The following is a 20627-nucleotide window of genomic DNA, read 5'->3' on the forward strand; positions in this document are numbered from 1 at the left end:
GTTTTGCATCATTTGTCTAGATTCTGTAAAGTAAAATGGAAAGTTGTGATTCTCAAATGTCCCCAAATGAACAAAATATTGACAAGAATATGAAGTTGACTGCATCACTGTATAATTAATTATTAAAATCTAGATTTAACAAGCTATTTTCGTTTTCAGTCTAATGGCATACAAAGAGGAAATTTTATTCTCTGTACAGTTTTTCTAAATTCTTTGTATGGATTATGAAAGTCACTCGTGAAAGGAAACTAAGCTAATTGACCTGTAACATAAAGTGAGTAATATATATTTTTGTGTAGCTCTGAATCACAGAAAATGCCATTCTTGTATATTTAGCTAAAACAAACCATTAGTATAAGACCTAAGTATTAATGAGATCCAGGATTTTCAACGAAATTTCATTGCCGCTCTCCCCTCGAAAAGTTAAAAGAAAAATGGGGAGGGCTTTTAAGTGTAAACTAAATGACGCTGCTGGCATCATAGTGCAAAGATGCAGAAGAACTGGTAAAATGTGGGCGGGCAGTCTCACAGTAACGTCAGAAACAACAAAAACTTTCCAACAGGCTTCAGGTGGCTGTCAAGCCTTTTAAACATCTGACTGACAAAGGTAGCTTTGTCAAAGGAGCGTTTTCTTTTTCAACAACATTAGGAGACAGCGCAACAGAACCTGCTCAAGGCCTAACACCCAAGCTGAGTCGCCCCTGGCTTGCCTGGCTACGCCCCCTTCCATCGCCCGCTGCGAGATCCCGCCCCTTCCACCTCCCACTTCCTGGTAACCAAGCTGCTTTGCGCCGCCTTCTCGGGACCTGATTGGCTGACGAGGCAACCGCTAACGGCTACGGAGTTTAAACCCAAGCCCTGGCCCCGAGCGCCGGGCTCCGGGAGTTGAGTGGCGGTCCCACGACGCTGAAAAAGCGGTAAGTCCGTGACCTGTGACATTTGGCGTGGCCTTGCCCTGTCTGGCGGGACCCATGCCCTTCCCGAGCCGAACCTCCCGGCGCTGCCCTCCCGGGTCTCTGGTCCGCCGAGCCGCGGGCGGCCCCGCCCACTCCGCCTCGGGTATCCCGGCCCCCGGGCCCAGTGCTGGCCCGGAGGGGCCTCTTGAGGAAGGCCCTGGTTTGGATCTAAGTCACTGCTTCTTGCCCCTGGGACTTGAGCTCTCGGCTCCGTGAGGGGGGCCAGCCGGCAGGCAGAGACCCAGCTCCTGTAGGAAGGGATTTCTGTCTATCTGACTGCTCTACTGCTTTTAGAACAGTATCTGGCTCACTGTGAGCGCTCAGTAAATAGGCTGAATGAATGTTAGAGACTGCTTACTCAAGTTCTTGGAGGAGCCCTTTCCTTTTGGAGTGCTCGATTAAAAGGGAGACTGACTGAAGGCGAAGCGGCGATAGACGACTGGGAAGAACTTAGAACCAGAACTGGGTCTTGACGCACAGGTAGGATTTCGGTAGGCAAATAGGGACTATGATTTTTCTAGATGAGGAATCCAATTCAGGAGAATTGGATGTGGGATTGAGTAGTTCTGCTTTAGCCGAGATGCTAGCCAGACAAGAGCTACAGAGTAATAATACATCGGTAATGTTAGTGAGCGCTCTGTGCTACGTCCAGTACTAGGCACTGTATATGCGTTGGCTCATTAAGTCCCTACAATGAGATGCTCTGACTTTTTATAATTTTCTAAGTCTGGAAATTGAGACTTGGAGACGCTAGGATCACGTAGCTATGAAATATTAGAACTGGGGCACCAACACAGACTAACCACTATTTATAATACAGTCAGCTCTCCTGTCCGACTCTCGGGTTCCGAATCATCTCCTTCAACCGAATCACTGAAGGAAAAAATTGGGGAAAATTCCAGAAAGTTCCAAAAAGCAAAGTTTGATTTGCTAATTGCCGAACAACTATTTACATAACATTTATATTGCATTTACAACGATTTACATTGTATTAGGTACTATAAGTAATCTAACTATGCAGAAAGATGTGCCCAGGTTATACGTAAATACTATGCCATTTTATATAACGGACCTGAGCATGGTGGATTTGGGTATCTGTGGGAATCCTGCAACTAGTACCCTGCAGATACCAAGGAATGACTGTACCTCAATCTCTGTGTGGTAAGTCACCCTGGAATGGGTACTCCCAATACAAGGGACCTGAAGCTGAAGAATGCCTGGCATATGTCAGGAGCAGTTAGATCTTGGTGGCCACTGTGGCTTGAGAGGAATGGACTAGGGGGGAGAGGAGGAGGAGTTTAAAGTTATAGAAATGGGAAGAAGAGCAGGTGGTGGAGAGTTTTAGATAGTATAGATTAATACACTGTAGTGAGGGCAGGAGTGGAAGTAGGGAGGTAAGAGGCTATTGAAATAATTCAGGTGAGACATGTTAGTGCCTTAGTCTAGGTTGGTAGCAATGGAGATACTGAGAAGTCGTCAGATTCTAAATGCATTGTGAAGGTAAATTGGGATGTGAGAGATTTTTGACTAGAGCAACTGGAAGGATGGAGTTGCCATTAACTGAAGTGGGGAAGGCTCTGAGTGAAGCAGGTTTGGGCAGGTTAAGTTTGATGTGCGATTTTAGTTATCCAAGTGGAATTGTGGAGTAGACAGCTATATGAATCCAGGGAAGTTCAGGAGAGAGATCCAGACAGAGGACATAAATTTTGGGGCTCTTGATATCTAGGTAGTATTTTAAGCCACTACTTAAATACATAAAATACACCAAAAGATTGAGGGTAGATAAAGAGAAGAAATCCAAGGAGAGAACTTATGGAAGAATCTGTAAAAGAGACTGGAAAGAAGCAGCTAGTTAGCTAGGGGAAAAAAAAAAAAAAAAAAAACCCAGGAGTTTGGTGTTCTGGTACCTGAGGAAATATCGTTTTTGAGGAGGAAAGAGAAATTAACCACATTAATGCTGCTCTTAGATCAAGTTAGATGCGGACTGAGAACTGACCATTAGATTAGCAGTGTGGAGGTCATTAGAAACCTTGGCAAAAGCAGTTTTGTTGGAATTGAGTGAAAGCCTGAGTGAAACAGGGTTACAAAAAGATTGGAAACTGAGTATAGGCAATTTTTTAAAGGAGTTTTGCTGTAAAGGCTGCAGAGAAATGGGGTGTATGTCTGAGGATGAAGTGGGAACAGTCCCCATAGGATTAGGTATATCTCTTCTGTGCATGTCTCTAAGGTTACACTTCTTACGTTGCATCACAATTGAGTCTTTGCCCACACTGGATGTGCATTCCATGACTGTGCATTCCTATGCAGCTGTATCCTGTTTTTTGTCCCCAGTGCCTAGCCTAACTCCTGGCAGGCAGAAATAATGATATAGGTTTGAACGAAAAAACAAAGTCATTTACCTTTTTAGGATTCTACTTTTAAACCACTTTTGATTATATTCATACTCTCAGATTTTATATGAAGGGTTCTGCAAATACTTATGTACAAAGTATATTATTTAAGTCATGATTTACTTCTTAGAATGTATTTATCAGTTATCCTTTTTCCCTTTATTAATCAATACTATGATTTCCTGCTTTTTTTCTTTTTTTACTTCAGTGATGGAGTACCCAGTGATGGAAACTGGTTCACTTTTTACCTCAGGAATTAAAAGACATGTGAAAGAGAAAAGAATGTCAAAGGCTGCTAAGTTGAATGTTTCTCTTGCTTCAAAAATCAAAACAAAAATAATAAGTAAGTGTTACTAGTCTTAAAGTATACTCACATTTTTACTTTTTTCTGGAGAATTGATATAGTATTTGATACTTTTTCAAGTATAGAAAATGACTATTTTGTTAAATGAGACTTTCTCTATTCAATTCTTCCTGTCTCCTTCAACTCCTGTTGGGTGGTTATGATGATTTACTGTCAATGGTGACAGCTGAATTTTCAGCAGTGAGGCTGGGGTGGCCCAAGGCAGCTACCTCCTCCACTGCAAAGAAAATACCAACGTGACATTTCTGAAAAAGAGCTGAAAAAAAAGTGACGGATTGTCCTTCTGACATGTTGCAGCATTTGGATGATGGGTAATCTAGAGGTGGTTGGCCCAGTTAGTGTGCTGTAGTGGGTGATTTTATGTAACCAAAGCTCATCATGAGGGCACTGAGCTCTTTGGAGATGGTGTTTCATGGATTCTGGAGCTAAGATGTCAGAAGGCAAAGAAAAAAAAAAAAGGGAAACGCCCCAAGATAAATTTTCATTACTTCTGAAAATTATCTCAATGGTTCATTTCCATCGTAGCAGGATTGGGGGAGGTTTCCTGTTGATCAACACGTGTGAAAAGTAATTGTGCCTTGTGAGATAGCCCAACCTCCTGAGTATCTTTAAATCGTAATGTTGCTCCTACCCAGGTCTCTAGGACCATCTTTTGTATTAGACCGCTTTCTATAGTGGCAGTTTCCTATTCTCTTTGGCAGGACCATTGCACGCCCACTGCTATGAAGGAATACACTGAGTCTGAGGAGTGCAACAGGAAAATGTTATTAACCTTTAGCTTCTGGAAGTCCTAAACTGGTTCTAGTCTGTTTCCACTTGATATGTCAAAGGTGGCTGTCTGAATCTACTTTCTTTGTGCTAAAAATAAAGTACTTTTTGCACTCTGTTTTTTTTAGACGCCCAAGCTTTCCCTGAGTATTTAAAAAAATATTATTAGTATTATAAACTATTACTACCATTACTATTACTATAGCTATTAATACTATTACATAAAAATATATATTACTATTATAAAACATATTACATATACTATAACTTTAAATCCACGGGATGTGTTATTGAAAAGTGGCATGTAAATCAAAACTATGAAAATATAATTATGCTTTAGGTGTACTAAGGGAACACTATATGTAAGGTGAGCGTTACCAAGGAATTCACAATTAAATTTCTTTTGCTAACAACAGGAAAGCATTCTGATTTAAATTATATTTACATAGTACTTGTAAAGAGAAGGGGTCAAGTTTAGATTGCAATAGATGCCTAGAAATAAGAGATAGGATATCTAAGGTGGAGGTAGAAGGTCCCCCAGGGTTTAGATGATCTGTCCAACATTACAGTAAGTATGCTGCCTTTCTACTTGAGGTTTTGAAAAATGGACTTTGGGAGCATTAATTCAGTTCTGGAGCCACAGAAACTGGCTCTAAAATTTTCACAGATTGACTACCCTAATTTCTCTAGGACATCTTTAGTTAGGGCTGTGGGATCAGCTTCTCCATTTTACCTCCTAGTCAAAGGTAGGAAGGAAGGCAGAGCAACAAGTATCAAGATTTAGTTTTTGTGACTGATCTAATTATCTAGAGTACTGTGTCTATATTAGAGTCCTCTTTTTTTTTTTTTTTTCTTTTTTTCTTTTTTTTTGTGGTATGCGGGCCTCTCACTGTTGTGGCCTCTCCCGTTGCGGAGCACAGGCTCTGGACACGCAGGCTCAGCGGCCATGGCTCACGGGCCCAGCTGCTCCGCAGCATGTGGGATCTTCCCGGACCAGGGCTCAAACCCGTGTCCCCTGCATCGGCAGGCGGACTCTCAACCACTGCGCCACCAGGGAAGCCTCGTATTAGAGTCCTCTTATTCCTAACTCTGTATTCACAAACATTCTGCATTTCTCACAACTCTTATTCACCTTCTATCTAGCTTTAATTTCTTCAGCTCCAAACTTTGGGTACATTTTTTTCAAAATTCCATCTGTGTTGTCATGCTCTTCTTTTCTAACTTCAGCTAAAACTTACAAACTGAAATATGTTTTGTCCAAAGTAGTTTTATTAAGGAATATGAAAATGAATTAAGATGTTCAATATTAACTCTTACAATTTTTTTACAGACAATTCTTCTATTTTCAAAATTTCTTTAAAACACAACAACAGGGCATTAGCTCAGGCTCTTAGCAGAGAGAAAGAGAATTCTCGAAGAATTACAACTGAAAAGATGCTATTGCAAAAAGAAGTGGAAAAATTGAATTTTGAGAACACATTTCTTCGTCTAAAGCTAAATAATTTGGTATGGAAACTATACTGTGTTTGAATTCTAACACTGTATTATTTTAGAAGCTCTAAATGTTTTTCAAACCTGTAATTAATATAAAAAAATTATTGAAAGAGTGTGCCATGTTAATGGACAAACTGTTAATGGGTAATAAAATAGGTGTCTTGAATCTACATTCTAAATGTGTACTTGTGGCTCTGCAAACTAATATAATACCTTGATCAACATTTGATTGCTTATCATAAGCAAGACTTGATACATTAATTTTTTTTTTTTGCGGTACTCGGGCCTCTCACCGTTGTGGCCTCTCCCGCTGCGGAGCACAGGCTCCGGACGCACAGGCTCAGTGGCCATGGCTCACGGGCCCAGCCGCTCCGCAGCATGTGGGATCCTCCCGGGCCGGGGCACAAAGCCGCGACCCCTGCATCGGCAGGCGGACTCTCAACCACTACGCCACCAGGGGAGCCCTACATTAATATGTTTTAAGAAGATGGACATAATTCCTCCAGTGAATTGAAAGGAGGGAAGTTCCCTGAGTGTTTGTATTCTCTCTTAATGGCAACATTCCACTGGCTACAAGCCAAATAGAAAGAAGATTGTAGTCCTTGCTTTTCCTTCCAACTTCCAACTCTGTCCACAGCAAGGCAGTTAGAGCCAGTGCTTAGCTAGGTTACAGCTACAGCTATAGCTCTAACTCCAAAATGAGTAGAAATTAATTTAAAATGGAAAAATGACTTACTCTGCTTCTTGGAGGTTAAATTCCTGTGGCTGACAAACTGTGTTCAGTTGCCACATGATGTGTTATTATTATGAGAAGATTAAAAACTGTAGGAAGGGACTTCCTTGGCCGTTCAGTGGCTAAGACATTGTGCTTCCAATGCAGGGAGCTCGAGTTCGATCCCTGGTCAAGGAACTAAGATCCCACATACCGCGTGGTGCTGCCAAAAAAAAAAGTAGGAAAATTTATGACTGATAGCTCAAAAGCATTCAAAACGTGTGCGTATGTGTCTGTGTCTGTGTCTGTTTGAACTGTGCAGTGTAGCACCTTTTTAGCCTAATGTGATCTGTTATTTTTTAAGTCTTCTCAACTGATGGTATTTGTAAATGTATGGTATAATAAACTCCAAATCTTAGTTGATTAGAAGGCTCTTTATTTCAGAATAAGAAGCTTATAGAAATAGAAGCACTCATGAACAGTAACTTGATAACTGCAATTGAAATGAGCACGCTTTCTGAGGTAAGTAGAATTTGTGTCTAAATAGTGTAATATTTTTAGCATTACTGAGGATAATTGAGATTAGTTAAGTAGCATCAAGGTTAGAGATGCATATCTTAAACTTTGTACCAAGGAATGGAGATAATATTAATTTTAATTGGCTAACAGCACATTATTATTTGATATAATTGGTTATTGAAATTTTTATATAAAAATTAGCTTTCAATTAAAAGTAACACAGGATTAGACAGCTCATGGAACACAAGACAAAACAGACTCAAAAACATAAAAGATATTAGTAGAAAAGTCATATTTCAAATTAGGGAAGAATTTGTATTATTTTTAAAAAGATGTACACAATCGAAAAACTATTGGGGAAGAAAATAGAGGTAGATCCTAGATCCCCATGTTCTTCAAGGGTCAAATGTATATGTAGAAATATTGTATATGCATGAGTATAGACGTGTGTATTTATTCATAGGCATAGAATAAGGTTTGGGAGGTTATATACCAAAATATTAGTAGTGATTATCTTTGTATAGCATGATTAAGGATGAACTGTGTTTAACCTTATCATCACATTATTCTCATTAAACTATTGAAGGCTACACGTAAGAATTGTTCTATTACTGTTAGTATCCTTGTATAATTTGGTACTTTAATGACAAACATGATCTAATGAGATTAGAAATTTCATTCATTTTCATTTTCTTTGTCCTTTTCAAAAATAGTTCCATCAGAGTCCCTTTCTTCTGCCAAGTAGCAAGAAGAAACGGGTTAGTAAACAGTGCAAATTGATGCGTCTTCCATTTGCAAGGTAATTGCTTCAAAACTTGGTTAAATACTGACTGGTGCACTTTTACCTGAATTGGACTTCGAAAAGTTTTTATTTGGTTTGCTTCCTTGAAACAGAAAAACATTTAAAAATAAATAATGAAATACTTGTCAATATTGTACCAGTGAAAGAAATTGAAGATATAATCTAATAGAATTCAGTTTTAAACTTTGAAATAATATTCAGCTTTCCCATAGTTTCTAGAGAAGAAAGAGGCACAGGTAGACCTTGAGTTACATAGGTTTGAATTACACTGTTTCAGAATACTTAGATTTTCATACAACATAATCTGTGTGTGTTATGCAATGTTCAGGTTTCATCAACCTGTAGTTGCCTGTTAAGGTAGAAATGAGGTGGTTTGTGGTATCTTGCTACAGGTTGTATTTCCAGGGCTCCAGGGAAACTTACCCATCAATTCAATAACCAAGGTCATCTATAGAACCCTGCTACTCTTCAGTTCTTTCTTTTCCTCCAGGTCACCACTGGCCTCATGTTTTCTGCTGGGTAAATCTGATAACTATTTCTACCTTTATTATCTTGCATACTACTCAGACTTTAAAATAAACGTTCATCATTACTATTCTCCTGACCAAAATTCCCATTTCTTGATTAATTTGATTATAATCTTAGTAAATACCCTATTTCAAACCTATCACTTTTAAAGACAGTTGCTGAGGTCCAGAGAGGTAAAATGACTCATTGAATTAATAGCATTGATCAGAATTGTCTCTTTTAGACAGTATTCTTTCTGTTACATAAATTATAGGTTTAATGCATTTTTAAGTGTACAAAGTGCACTTATGTATTGAAGTGGTATCTGTACTATAGTAAAAAAGAATTCTTTTATCCACTTTGTCATTTTCTATTCATTCCAGTTTGTTCCATTGTTTTTTCTATTCTGTACTGGTGCCACATTGCACCTGTACATTTTAATTAATATAGTTTTAAAATAGTACATTTTGTTGTCTTGTAGGTGCTCAGTTCTTTTTCAAGAAAATCTTGGCCGTCATTATGCATGCATTATTTCATGTAAATGTATAAATCAAGTGTTAACTTGCCCTCCAGAAAATTGTATCTTGTTTTTTTAAGTAAACTTTTTTTTTTTTTTTTTTTTTGCGGTATGCGGGCCTCTCACTGTTGTGGCCTCTCCTGTTGCGGAGCACAGGCTCTGGACGTGCAGCCTCAGCAGCCATGGCTCACGGGCCCAGCCGCTCTGCGGCATGTGGGATCTTCCTGGACTGGGGCACGAACCTGTGTCCCCTGCATCGGCAGGCGGACTGTCAACCACTGTGCCACCAGAGAAGCCCTTAAGTAAACTTTTGTTTGAAGTATAATGTACATTTTAGAAAAGTGCAAAAATCTTTAGAGAATGGTGAATTTTCACAGTGAACACTATATGGTATAGCCAATACCCAGACCAAGAAACAGGTTATTACCAGTACCTCAGATAGCCTTGTGCCCCTTGCCAGTCACTACTCATCACCCACCCAAGGATAAATATTATCCTGACTACTGACATTGTAGATTAATAAATTTTGCCTAGTTTTGAATTTCCTATAATGAAATCATACAGGATGTATGATTTTGGTCTCTGGCTTCTGTAACTCAACGTTGTGTTCATGAGATTTCATCCGTATTGTCCTGTGTAGTTGTAGATCAGTCATTCTCATTGCTGTGTAGTATTCCACTGTATGATTATTCCATAATTTATCCATCCTTCTGTTATTAGTTTTTTTGCTAGGTTTGGTCTATTATAAATAATTCTACCTTGTATCTGCCTTTTGATTAATATATGTATACATTTCTGTTGGGTATATACTTAGGAGTAGAATTGCTGGGTTTACATGTATTTGGCTTTGGAAGGAACTGCTAAACAGTTTTCTAAAGGGATTATGCCAGTTTTCCTTTCTAACAGCGATATATGAGAATTCCTGTTGTTATGTATCTCCAGCAACACATGTTATTATCTGTCTTTTTCATTTTAGCCATATGGGGTGTAGAGGTATTATGCTGAAGTTTTAACTTCCCGATACTTAATGAAGTTAGGCATCTGTTTATATGTTTATTTTCTTTCTATCAGGTTATCTTTTTGTTTTTTGCAGATATGTAGGAGTTCTTTCTATACATTGTGTATAAATTCTTAGTGCATACAAATGTCTGTTACTCTGTGGCTTGCCTCTTTGCTCTCTTAATGGTATCTTTGGATGAACCCAATTTATATATCTATATCTATTTGTCCCCCTCCCTCTTATGGTTATGCTTTCTGTGTCTTTTAAGAAAGCCTTTACCAATTACAAGGTCATGACGTGTTCTCCTATGTATGTTTTCTTTTAAAAGCTTTATTATTTTCCCTTTCATGTTTAGATCTTCAGTCTACCTAGAATTTTGGGTATGATGTGAGAGAAGAGTCATTTATTTTTTTAGTGTGGAAATCCTGTTGACCTTGAACCATTTATTGAAAAGACCATCCTTTCCCCATCTCATTGCAGTGTCATCTGTATAAAAAAATCAAGTGACTGGATATGTATGGGTCTATTTCTGGACTCACTATTCCATTACATGAGTCTTTTTGTCAAAACCACTATCTTAATTACTAACTTTATAATAAGTCTCGATATTTGATAGTTTGAATCTCTATTTTAGTTACTTATGCTTTAAAAAATATATTAATTGGCCATTCTTGGCCTTTTGCATTTCCATTTGAATTTTAGAATCAGCTTGTCAGTTTACATACACACACACCTGGAATTTTGATTGGGATTACGTAGAATATAGTTCAGTTTGGGGAAAATTGACAGTTTATAAAATTGAGTATTTCATCCATGACCATGGTATATCACTCTGTTTTTTAGATATTATGTATGTAGTTTCAGAGCTTTTAGAATACAGTTATTGCACATCTTACATTTATTCCTACTTATTTGATGTTTTTAGTGCTATTCTTGATAGTTTTCAAATTTTCTTTTTCTTTTTGATGATAGTATATAGAAATACAACTAATTTTTGAATATTTACCTTGTTTACATTGACATTGCTATTTTAATAGTTTATCCATAGTTTTTTTAAAGTTTTCTATTGATAGAATTTTATTATTTGTAAATAAGAACAGTTTTCCCTTCACCTGCCTCTCCAGTTTATAGGCCTTTTATCTTTTGTTTCTTACCTTGTTGGACTGATTATTTCTTGTTCAGTAGTGAATAAAAGTACTAACAGTGGGTATTCTTTTTGTATTCCCATTATTTAATATGTTTTCTCTCAGGTTTTTATAGATTCTCCTTATCAGATTAAAGTAGTTCCATTGTACTCCTAGTTTGCTGAGAGTTTTTTCATCAATGGCTGTTGGATTTTATCAAATGCTTTTTCTGTCACTACTGAGAAGATAATATTTTTCTCTATTTTTTCTATTAATGTAATGAATTTTTTATATTTTTTCTACTAAGGTAATGAATTATAATTGATATTTTTAATGTTAAATCACTTACAATCCTGAAACGAATTGCTCCTGATGATATATCCCTTTGATATATATCACTAAATTTATTTTGCTAATCCTTTAAAGGATTTTTGCATATATTTTAATAATGCAGATGATGTATAATTTTCCTTTATTATAATATATTTTGTCAAGTTTTGATATTTATATTATGCTGGTCACAGTAAGTGAATTGATAAATACCCCTCTTTCTATTTTCTGGAAGTATTTGTGTAAAAAAATTTTTTTTCTTTAAATATTTGGGAGAAGTTATCTGGACCTGAAGTTTTTTTGTGGAAACATTTTTGATAACATCCCATTTTAATAGATGTAAGAATATTCAGCTTTTCTATTTCTTCTTTTGTCAGGTTTGTTAATTTTTAAAAAGATTTGTCCATTTCATTTAAAATATCAAATTATTGGCATATAATCATTCAGAATAGCTTTAGTTACACGTTTAATGTCTGCTGTAGGGTACAGAATGATGTTCTCTTTCAATATTGACTATTTGTTTTTTCTTACTTTTTTCTTGATTAGTTTTGCCCTAGAGATTTATCAGTGTTATCATCTTTGCAAAGATGATTCATCTTTGCAAAGTTGAATCATCTTTGGGGTTATGTTGATCCTTCTTTTAGTATATTTATTTTCTATTGCATTTATTCTGCTTCTTATTATCTCTTTTCTTTTTTAAATTTTATTGAAGTATAGTTGATTTACAGTGTTGTGCTTATCTTTTCAATTTAAAAGTTTTATTATTACTGTAATTATTTGTTTCTTAAAATGGTTTAGATTATTGTTTTTAACCCTTTTCAAAAATACGAAGTTGTTGGGGCATAGCTGCCTAAATTTAAGGCTATTTTTCTCCTTTAGCTGCATCCCACATTTTTTGATAAGCTGTATCCTTATTATCATTTATTTCAAAGTATTTATTACCTTCGGTTCAGACACATTGTTTGACTCATGGATCATTTACAAGATTATTTAATCTCCAAGCAGCTGGGTGTTTTCTTCTAATTACTTTTTCTTGGTTTCTAATTTAATTCCTTTGTGATTACAGAATATAGTTCAAGTGATTTTAGTCGTTTTAAATTTATTGAGACTTGCATTAGAACACAGCTTGGTCTAATTTGGTAAATATTTTTGGTACACATGGAAAGAATGTGTATTTTGTGGCTGTTGGGTGCAGTATTTTTTATACGTCAATTATGTCAGGTTTGTTGATTATATTGTTCAGACTTTCCATATCCTTCCTGCTTCTCTTGTCTGTTTATCAGCTGTTGAGAGAAGTGCATTAAAGTCTACCACTGTGATTATGGATTTATCTATTTCTCCTTTTAGTTCTGTCAGTTTTCTGCTTTATATATTTTAAAGTTGTTACTAGATGCATATAAATTTAGGATTGATTTGTTTTCCTGATAAATTGTTTTATCAATATGAAATATTTCTGGAAATGATACTGCTTTAAAGTCTACTCGTCTGATATAACATTGCCATGGTATGTCCTTTTCTATACTTTCAAACTCTCTGTTATATTTAAGATGCATGTACGTTTACCTTTATTAAAAATGACTTTAATGTAATATCATCTCTTTTAATTAGAATAGCTGTTATGTCTACATTTAATATAATTCCTTAGAGAGTTGGATTTATATCTGCCATCTAGTTATTTTCTATTTGAACCACCTGTTTGTTTATTTATTTATTTATTTATTTATTTATTTATTTATTTTAACATCTTTATTGGAGTATAATTGCTTTACAGTGGTGTTAGTTTCTACTTTACAACAAAGTGAATCAGTTATACATATACATATATCCCCGTATCTCTTCCCTCTTGCGTCTCCCTCCCCATCCCACCCCTCTGTGTGGTCACAAAGCACCGAGCTGATCTCCCTGTGCTATGCGGCTGCTTCCCACTAGCTATCGGTTTTACATTTGGTAGTGTATATATGTCCATGCCACTCTCTCACTTTGTCCCAGCTTACCCTTCCCTCTCCCCATGTCCTCAAGTCCATTCTCTAGTAGGTCTGCATCTTTACTCCCGTCCTGCCCCTAGGTTCTTTGGTTTTTTTTTTGTTATTTTTTTATTTTATTATTTTATTTTATGTTTTTTGCTTTATAACAAATTTAACCAGTTATACATATACATATGTTCCCATATCCCCTCCCTTTTGCGTCTCCCTCCCACCCTCCCTATCCCACCCCTCCAGGCGGTCACAAAGCACCGAGCTGATCTCCCTGTGCTATGTGGCTGCTTCCCACTAGCTATCTACCTTACGTTTGGTAGTGTATATATGTCCATGCCGCTCTTTCACTTTGTCACAGCTTACCCTTCCCCCTCCCCATATCCTCAAGTCCATTCTCTAGTAGGTCTGTGTCTTTATTCCTGTCTTACCCCTATGTTCTTCATGACATTTTTTTTTCTTAAATTCCATATATATGTGTCAGCATACAATATTTGTCTTTCTCTTTCTGACTTACTTCACTCTGTATGACAGACTCTAGGTCCATCCACCTCATTACAAATAGCTCAATTTCATTTCTTTTTATGGCTGAGTAATATTCCATTGTATATATGTGCCACATCTTCTTTACCCATTCATCCGATGATGGACACTTAGGTTGTTTCCATCTCTGGGCTATTGTAAATAGGGCTGCTATGAACATTTTGGTACATGTCTCTTTTTGAATTATGGTTTTCTCAGGGTATATGCCCAGTAGTGGGATTGCTGGGTCATACGGTAGTTCTATTTGTAGTTTTTTAAGGAACCTCCATACCGTTCTCCATAGTGGCTGTACCAATTCACATTCCCACCAGCAGTGCAAGAGTGTTCCCTTTTTTCCACACCCTCTCCAGCATTTATTGTTTCTAGATTTTTTGATGATGGCCATTCTGACTGGTGTGAGATGATATCTCATTGTAGTTTTGATTTGCATTTCTCCAATGAGTAAAGATGTTGAGCATCCTTTCATGTGTTTGTTGGCAGTCTGTATATCTTCTGTGGATAAATGTCTATTTAGGTCTTCTGCCCATTTTTGGATTGGGTTGTTTGTTTTTCTGTTATTGAGCTGCATGAGCTGCTTATAAATTTTGGAGATTAATCCTTAGTCAGTTGCCTCATTTGCAAATATTTTCTCCCATTCTGAGGGTTGTCTTTTGGTCTTGTTTATGGTTTCCTTTGCTGTGCAAAAGCTTTTAAGTTTCATTAGGTCCCATGTGTTTACTTTTATCTTTATTTCCATTTCTCTAGGAGGTGGGTCCAAAAGGATCTTGCTGTGATTTATGTCATAGAGTGTTCTGCCTGTGTTTTCCTCTAAGAGTTTGATAGTGTCTGGCCTTACATTTAGGTCTTTAATATATTTTGAGCTTATTTTTGTGTATGGTGTTAGGGAGTGATCTAATCTCATACTTTTACATGTCCCTATCCAGTTTTCCCAGCACCACTTATTGAAGAGACTGTCCTTTCTCCACTGTACATTCCTGCCTCCTTTATCAAAGATAAGGTGACCATATGTCCGTGGGTTTATCTCTGGGCTTTCTATCCTGTTCCATTGATCTATCTTTCTGTTTTTGTGCCAGTACCATACTGTCTTGATTACTGTAGCTTTGTAGTATAGTCTGAAGTCAGGGAGCCTGATTCCTCCAGCTCCATTTTTCGTTCTCAAGATTGCTTTGGCTATTCGGGGTCTTTTGTGTTTCCATACAAATTGTGAAATTTTTTGTTCTAGTTCTGTGAAAAATGCCAGTAGTAGTTTGATAGGGATTGCATTGAATCTGTAGATTGCTTTGGGTAGTAGAGTCATTTTCACAATGTTGATTCTTCCAATCCAAGAACATGGTACATCTCTCCATCTATTTGTATCATCTTTAATTTCCTTCATCAGTGTCTTATAATTTTCTGCATACAGGTCTTTTGTCTCCTTAGGTAGGTTTATTCCTAGATATTTTATTCTTTTTGTTGCAATGGTAAATGGGAGTGTTTTCTTGATTTCACTTTCAGATTTTTCATCATTAGTATATAGGAATGCCAGAGATTTCTGTGCATTAATTTTGTATCCTGCAACTTTACCAAATTCATTGATTAGCTCTAATAGTTTTCTGGTAGCATCTTTAGGATTCTCTATGTATAGTATCATGTCATCTGCAAACAGTGACAGCTTTACTTCTTCTTTTCCGATTTGGATTCCTTTTATTTCCTTTTCTTCTCTGATTGCTGTGGCTAAAACTTCCAAAACTATGTTGAATAAGAGTGGTGAGAGTGGGCAACCTTGTCTTGTTCCTGATCTTAGTGGAAATGGTTTCAGTTTTTCACCATTGAGGACGATGCTGGCTGTGGGTTTGTCATATATGGCCTTTATTATGTTGAGGAAAGTTCCCTGTATGCCTACTTTCTGCAGGGTTTTTATCATAAATGGGTGTTGAATTTTGTCGAAAGCTTTCTCTGCATCTATTGAGATGATCATGTGGTTTTTCTCCTTCAATTTGTTAATATGGTGTATCACGTTGATTGATTTGCATATATTGAAGAATCCTTGCATTCCTGGAATAAACCCCACTTGATCATGGTGTATGATCCTTTTAATGTGCTGTTGGATTCTGTTTGCTAGTATTTTGTTGAGGATTTTTGCATCTATGTTCATCAGTGATATTGGCCTGTAGTTTTCTTTCTTTGTGACATCCTTGCCTGGTTTTGGTATCAAGGTGATGGTGGCCTCGTAAAATGAGTTTGGGAGTGTTCCTCCCTCTGCTATATTTTGGAAGAGTTTGAGAAGGATGGGTGTTAGCTCTTCTCTAAATGCTTGATAGAATTTGCCTGTGAAGCCATCTGGTCCTGGGCTTTTGTTTGTTGGAAGATTTTTTATCACAGTTTCAATTTCAGTGCTTGTGATTGGTCTGTTCATATTTTCTATTTCTTCCTGATTCAGTCTTGGCAGGTTGTGCATTTCTAAGAATTTGTCCATTTCTTCCAGGTTGTCCATTTTATTGGCATAGAGTTGCTTGTAGTAATCTCTCATGATCTTTTGTATTTCTGCAGTGTCAGTTGTTACTTCTCCTTTTTCATTTCTAATTCTATTGATTTGAGTCTTCTCCCTTTTTTTCTTGATGAGTCTGGCTAATGGTTTGTCAGTTTTGTTTATCTTCTCAAAGAACCAGCTTTTAGTTTTATTGATCTTTGCTATCGTTTCCTTCATTTCTTTTTCATTTATTTCTGATCTGATTTTTATGATTTCTTTCCTTCTGCTAACTTTGGGATGTTTTTGTTCTTCTTTCTCTAATTGCTTTAGGTACAAGGTTAGGTTGTTTATTCGAGATGTTTCCTGTTTCTTAAGGTGGGATTGTATTGCTATAAACTTCCCTCTTAGAACTGCTTTTGCTGCATCCCATAGGTTTTGGGTCGTCGTGTCTCCATTGTCATTTGTTTCTAGGTATTTTTTAATTTCCTCTTTGATTTCTTCAGTGATCACTTCGTTATTAAGTAGTGTATTGTTTAGCCTCCATGTGTTTGTATTTTTTACAGCTCTTTTCCTGTAATTGATATCTAGTCTCATAGCATTGTGGTCAGAAAAGATACTTGATACAATTTCAATTTTCTTAAATTTACCAAGGCTTGATTTGTGACCCAAGATATGATCTATCCTGGAGAATGTTCCATGAGCACTTGAGAAAAATGTGTATTCTGTTGTTTTTGGATGGAATGTCCTATAAATATCAATTAAGTCCATCTTGTTTAATGTATCATTTAAAGCTTGTGTTTCCTTATTTATTTTCATTTTGGATGATCTGTCCATTGGTGAAAGTGGGGTGTTAAAGTCCCCTACTATACTTGTGTTACTGTCGATTTCTCCTTTTATGGCTGTTAGTATTTGCCTTATGTATTGAGGTGCTCCTATGTTGGGTGCATAAATATTTACAATTGTTATATCTTCTTCTTGGATCGATCCCTTGATCATTATGTAGTGTCCTTCTTTGTCTCTTCTAGTAGTCTTTATTTTAAAGTCTATTTTGTCTGATATGAGAATTGCTACTCCAGCTCTCTTTTCGTTTCCATTTGCATGGAATATCTTTTTCCATCCCCTTACTTTCAGTCTGTATGTGTCTCTAGGTCTGAAGTGGGTCTCTTGTAGACAGCATATATATGGGTCTTGTTTTTGTATCCATTCAGCCAATCTGTGTCTTTTGGTGGGAGCATTTAGTCCATTTACATTTAAGGTAATTATCGATATGTATGTTCCTATTCCCATTTTCTTAATTGTTTTGGGTTCATTATTGTAGGTCTTTTCCTTCTGTTGTGTTTCTTGCCTAGAGAAGTTCCTTTAGCATTTGTTGTAAAGCTGGTTTGGTGGTGCTGAACTCTCTCAGCTTTTGCTTGTCTGTAAAGGTTTTCATTTCTCCATCAAATCTGAATGAGATCCTTGCTGGGTAGAGTAATCTTGGTTGCAGGTTTTTCTCCTTCATCACTTTAATTATGTCCTGCCACTCCCTTCTGGCTTGTAGAGTTTCTGCTGAGAGATCAGCTGTTATCCTGATGGGGATTCCCTTGTGTGTTATTTGTTGTTTTTGCCTTGCTGCTTTTAATATGATTTCTTTGTGTTTGATTTTTGACAGTTTGATTAATATGTGTCTTGGTGTATTTCTCCTTGGATTTATTCTGTATGGGACTCTCTGTGCCTCCTGGACTTGATTAACTATTTCCTTTCCCATATTAGAGAAGTTTTCGACTATAATCTCTTCAAATATTTTCTCAGTCCCTTTCTTTTTCTCTTCTTCTTCTGGAACCCCTATAATTCGAATGTTGGTGCGTTTAATGTTGTCCCAGAGGTCTCTGAGACTGTCCCCTGTTCTTTTCATTCTTTTTTCTCTATTTTCCTCTGCAGCAGTTATTTCCACTATTTTATCTTCCACCTCACTTATCCGTTCTTCTGCCTCAGTTATTCTGCTATTGATCCCATCTAGAGTATTTTTTATTTCATTTATTGTTTTTTTTTTTTTTTTGCTGTACGCGGGCCTCTCACTGCTGTGGCCTCTCCCGTTGCGGAGCACAGGCTCCGGACACACAGGCTCCGCGGCCATGGCTCGCGGGCCCAGCCGCTCCGCGGCATGTGGGATCTTCCGGGATAGGGGCACGAACCCGTGTCCCCTGCATCGGCAGGCGGACTCTCAACCACTGCGCCACCAGGGAAGCCCCATTTATTGTGTTTTTAATCGATGCTTGATTCATCTTTAGTTCTTCTAGGTCCTTGTTAACTGTTTCTTGCATTTTGTCTATTCTATTTCCAAGGTTTTGGATCTTGGAAATAGAATCTTGGATCATCTTTACCATCATTATTCTGAATTCTTTTTCAGGTAGACTGCCTATTACCTCTTCATTTGTTAGGTCTGGTGGGTTTTTATCTTGCTCCTTCTCCTGCTGTGTGTTTTTCTGTCTTCTCATTTCGCTTATGTTACTGTGTTTGGGGTCTCCTTTTTGCAGGCTGCAGGTTCGTAGTTCCCGTTGTTTTTGGTGTCTGTCCCCAGTGGCTAAGGTTGGTTTAGTGGGTTGTGTAGGCTTCCTGGTGGAGGGGACTAGTGCCTGTGTTCTGGTGGATGAGGCTGGATCTTGTCTTTCTGGTGGGCAGGTCCACGTCTGGTGGTGTGTTTTGGCGTGTCTGCAGACTTTTTATGATTTTAGGCCACCTCTCTGCTAATGGGTGGCGTTTTGTTCCTGTCTTGCTAGTTGTTTGGCATAGGGTGTCCAGCACTGTAGCTTGCTGGTCGTTGAGTGAAGCTGGGTGCTGGTGTTGAGATGGAGATCTCTGGAAGATTTTCGCCGTTTGATATTATGTGGAGTTGGGAGGTCTCTTGTGGACCAGTGTCCTGAAGTTGGCTCTCCCACCTCAGAGGCACAGCACTGACTCCTGGCTCCTCAATTTGGGATGATTTGTTGTCCATTCATGTATTCCACAGATGCAGGGTACATCAAGTTGATTGTGGAGCTTTAATCCGCTGCTACTGAGGCTGCTGGGAGAGGTTTCCCTTTCTCTTCTTTGTTCTCACAGCTCCTGGGTCTCAGCTTTGGATTTGGCCCCGCCTCTGCGTGTAGGTCGCCGGAGGGCATCTGTTCTTTGCTCAGACAGTACAGGGTTAAAGGAGCAGCCTCTACGGGGACTCTGGCTCACTCAGGCCGGGCGGGCGGGAGGGGCATGGAGTGTGGGGCGAGCCTGCAGCGGCAGAGGCCGGCGTGACGTTGCACCAGCCCGAGGCGCGCCGTGCGTTCTCCCAGGGAAGCCGCCCCTGGATCCCGGGACCCCGGCAGTGGCGGGCTGCACAGGCTCCCGGAAGGGCGGTGTGGACAGTGACCTGCGCTCGCACACAGGCTTCTTGGCGGCGGCAGCAGCAGCCCCAGCGTCCCACGCCCGTCTCTGGGCTCCGCGCTTTCAGCCGCGACTGGCGCCCGTGTGTGGAGCCCCTTTAAGCAGCGCTCTTAATCCCCTCTCCTCGCGCACCAGGAAACCAAGAGGGAAGAAAAAGTCTCTTGCCTCTTCGGCAGCTCCAGAGTTTTCCCGGACTCCCTCCCGGCTAGCTGTGGCACATTAGCCCCCTTCAGGCTGAGTTCTCGCCGCCAACCCCAGTCCTCTCCCTGTGCTCTGACCATAGCCTGAGCCTCAGCTTCCAGCGCCGCCCGCCCCAGCGGGCGAGCAGACAAGCCTCTCGGGCTGGTGAGTGCCGCTCGGCACCGATCCTCTGTGCGGGAATCTCTCCGCTTTGCCCTACCCAGGTATGTGGGGAGTTTCTTGCCTTTTGGGAGGTCTGGGGTCTTCTGCCAGCATTCAGTAGGTGTTCTGTAGGAGTTGTTCCACGTGTAGCTGTATTTCTGGTGTATCCGTGGGGAGGAAGGTGATCTCCGCGTCTTTGAACCACCTGTTTTATGTTCCTTTTTTCTCTCCTTTATTTCATTTGAAAGAAAATACTTTTCATAATTTAATTTTCCTTGTCTATTAACTTCTCTCCCGTTATGATGACCCTAATGATAGTAACACTCATCCTTCATTTATTATACTCTAATACTGATTATTATATTAACATTCCTCAGTAATGCTATCACCTTCGAACACTTCAACTCGACATTCCTGTGTCCTGCCTTTATGTCATTATTA

General features: G+C 38.5%; 1 protein-coding gene across 1 annotated transcript in view; it reads left to right on the forward strand.

Moving 5' to 3' along the window:
• The window catches only part of SGO2 (shugoshin 2), a 54299-nt gene that overhangs the window by 16534 nt on the left and 17138 nt on the right, over positions 1-20627 (forward strand). Inside the window, exons 2-6 of the mRNA XM_081242327.1 lie at positions 650-917; positions 3555-3689; positions 5809-5984; positions 7129-7206; positions 7917-8002. Of these exons, the coding sequence (XP_081098453.1) occupies positions 3557-3689; positions 5809-5984; positions 7129-7206; positions 7917-8002 (473 nt within the window). The 5' untranslated portion in view covers positions 650-917; positions 3555-3556. The remainder of the gene's footprint in view (positions 1-649; positions 918-3554; positions 3690-5808; positions 5985-7128; positions 7207-7916; positions 8003-20627) is intronic.

This window comes from Mesoplodon bidens, assembly GCF_964165515.1.
Source record: "Mesoplodon bidens genome assembly, chromosome: 8".
Taxonomy (NCBI): domain Eukaryota; kingdom Metazoa; phylum Chordata; class Mammalia; order Artiodactyla; family Ziphiidae; genus Mesoplodon; species Mesoplodon bidens.